Here is a 1,639-nt window from a genome sequence, read left to right on the forward strand (position 1 = left end):
AGGGGCTGGCGGTGCGCGGGCTCACGGGCGGAGGGGCCGCGGGAGGGCTGCGCAGGCAGCTGCGGGCGCCGCCGCCGGGCCCCGCCGTGCTGCTCGGCACCCCCGGGGCGCTGCGGGAGGCGCTGCGCCGGCGCTTCCTGGCCCTGGCGAGGCTGCGCTGGATGGTGCTGGACGAGGCGGACACGCTGATGGACGACTCGTTCACGGAGCTGCTGGAGGAGATCCTGGCACACGCACCGCTGGCCTCTGGAGCCCCCAGGCCGTCCGGACCGGCGGAGGAGAGGACCCAGGTGGTGGTGGTCGGAGCCACCTTCCCTGCGGGGCTCAGCGAGACGCTGGCGAAGTTCACAGACGTGAGCAGGTTTGTCACCCTCACCACCCAGAGCCTGCACCGCCTGCCGCCTCACGTCCAGCAGAAGTTCGTCCGTCTCAAAGGCCGGGACAAGCTGCCCGAGCTGCTCCAGCTGTTAAAGGAGCACCCATCATCTGGCGGGGCTGTTCTCATCTTCTGCAACAGTGCCAGCACTGTCAACTGGCTGGGCTATATCCTGGATGACCACAGAATCAGGCACCTGAGGCTGCAGGGACAGATGTCAGCAGCTGCTAGAGCTGGCATCTTTGCCTCTTTCCAGAGGGGTGATGTGTCTGTCCTTGTCTGCACTGACCTTGCCTCACGGGGTCTGGACACCAGCAGCGTGCAGCTCGTGGTCAACTATGACTTCCCAGACACCCTGCAGGACTACCTGCACCGTGTGGGGAGAGTTGGACGAGTTGGAAGCAAGGCACCTGGAGCTGTGGTTAGTTTTGTCACCCATCGGTGGGATGTGGACCTGGTACGGAAAATAGAGACTGCAGCCCGGAAAAGGACAGGCCTCCCGGGAATGGACTCCTCCATTAATAAACCTTCACCTAAAGGAGGCTGATTCAAGTTGCTGGGCAGTACTAGGTGGCCTGGTAGGGACTCGCCTGAAAGTCCTTAAAGACAGAGTGACTGAGCTGCTGTTTGTAAAGTAGACTGAGAGAACTGAGAATTGAGTTTCAGAGCTAGGTGTTCAGGTTAACTTTGTATACTGTTCCGGAAGCTGCAGTAGTCATTTCCATACTCATCACAACACACGGCTTTGCAAAAGGAAGCTAGTGAGTAACAGAATGCTTTTGGAGAAGACTGAAGAATGACCTCATCAACTGATTTGATTTTGTTGAGACTTACAACTTAAATTCAAATCAGAATGAAAGTATGCCTGTATGATATGCAGCTCTGTTACATTTCATTGCTGCCCAACACTAGCAGCTAAACGTTCATTATTAAAACTTAAAAATTACTACTGTGGCAGGAAAAAAAATGGATATAACTTTGACCTGTCATAGATACACGTAGAAAGACTAAAGGACAAGTGATGTTTGATTTTCTTGTGGTGTAGCAGTTCGTTCAGAGAATTCTAGACCAGATACCTTTAAAGTTCAGTGGGAATGAGAAGGCACAATAAAGCTTGAGGCTCTTTCAAGGCCTTAATTAGCCATTTGTTTGTGGGTTTTTTGTTGCTGTTGTTGTTGAGTGAGTGAGAGAGATATGAGGGAATGTAAGCACCTAATTCAGTAATTCCAAATGCTGGGAAAGAAACCAAGGTGGCAAGAGAGC

At 53.6% G+C, this 1,639-nt stretch overlaps 1 protein-coding gene across 1 annotated transcript in view; it reads left to right on the forward strand.

Annotated features, from left to right (window-relative positions):
• The window catches only part of DDX28 (DEAD-box helicase 28), a 1,924-nt gene extending 498 nt beyond the window's left edge, over positions 1–1,426 (forward strand). Inside the window, exon 2 of the mRNA XM_027646976.1 lies at positions 3–1,426. Within this exon, the coding sequence (XP_027502777.1) occupies positions 3–923 (921 nt within the window). The 3' untranslated portion in view covers positions 924–1,426. The remainder of the gene's footprint in view (positions 1–2) is intronic.
• The last annotated feature ends 213 nt before the right edge of the window (positions 1,427–1,639 follow it).

Source organism: Corapipo altera, unplaced genomic scaffold (genome assembly GCF_003945725.1).
Source record: "Corapipo altera isolate COAL_440 unplaced genomic scaffold, ASM394572v1 62, whole genome shotgun sequence".
NCBI classification, from domain to species: domain Eukaryota; kingdom Metazoa; phylum Chordata; class Aves; order Passeriformes; family Pipridae; genus Corapipo; species Corapipo altera.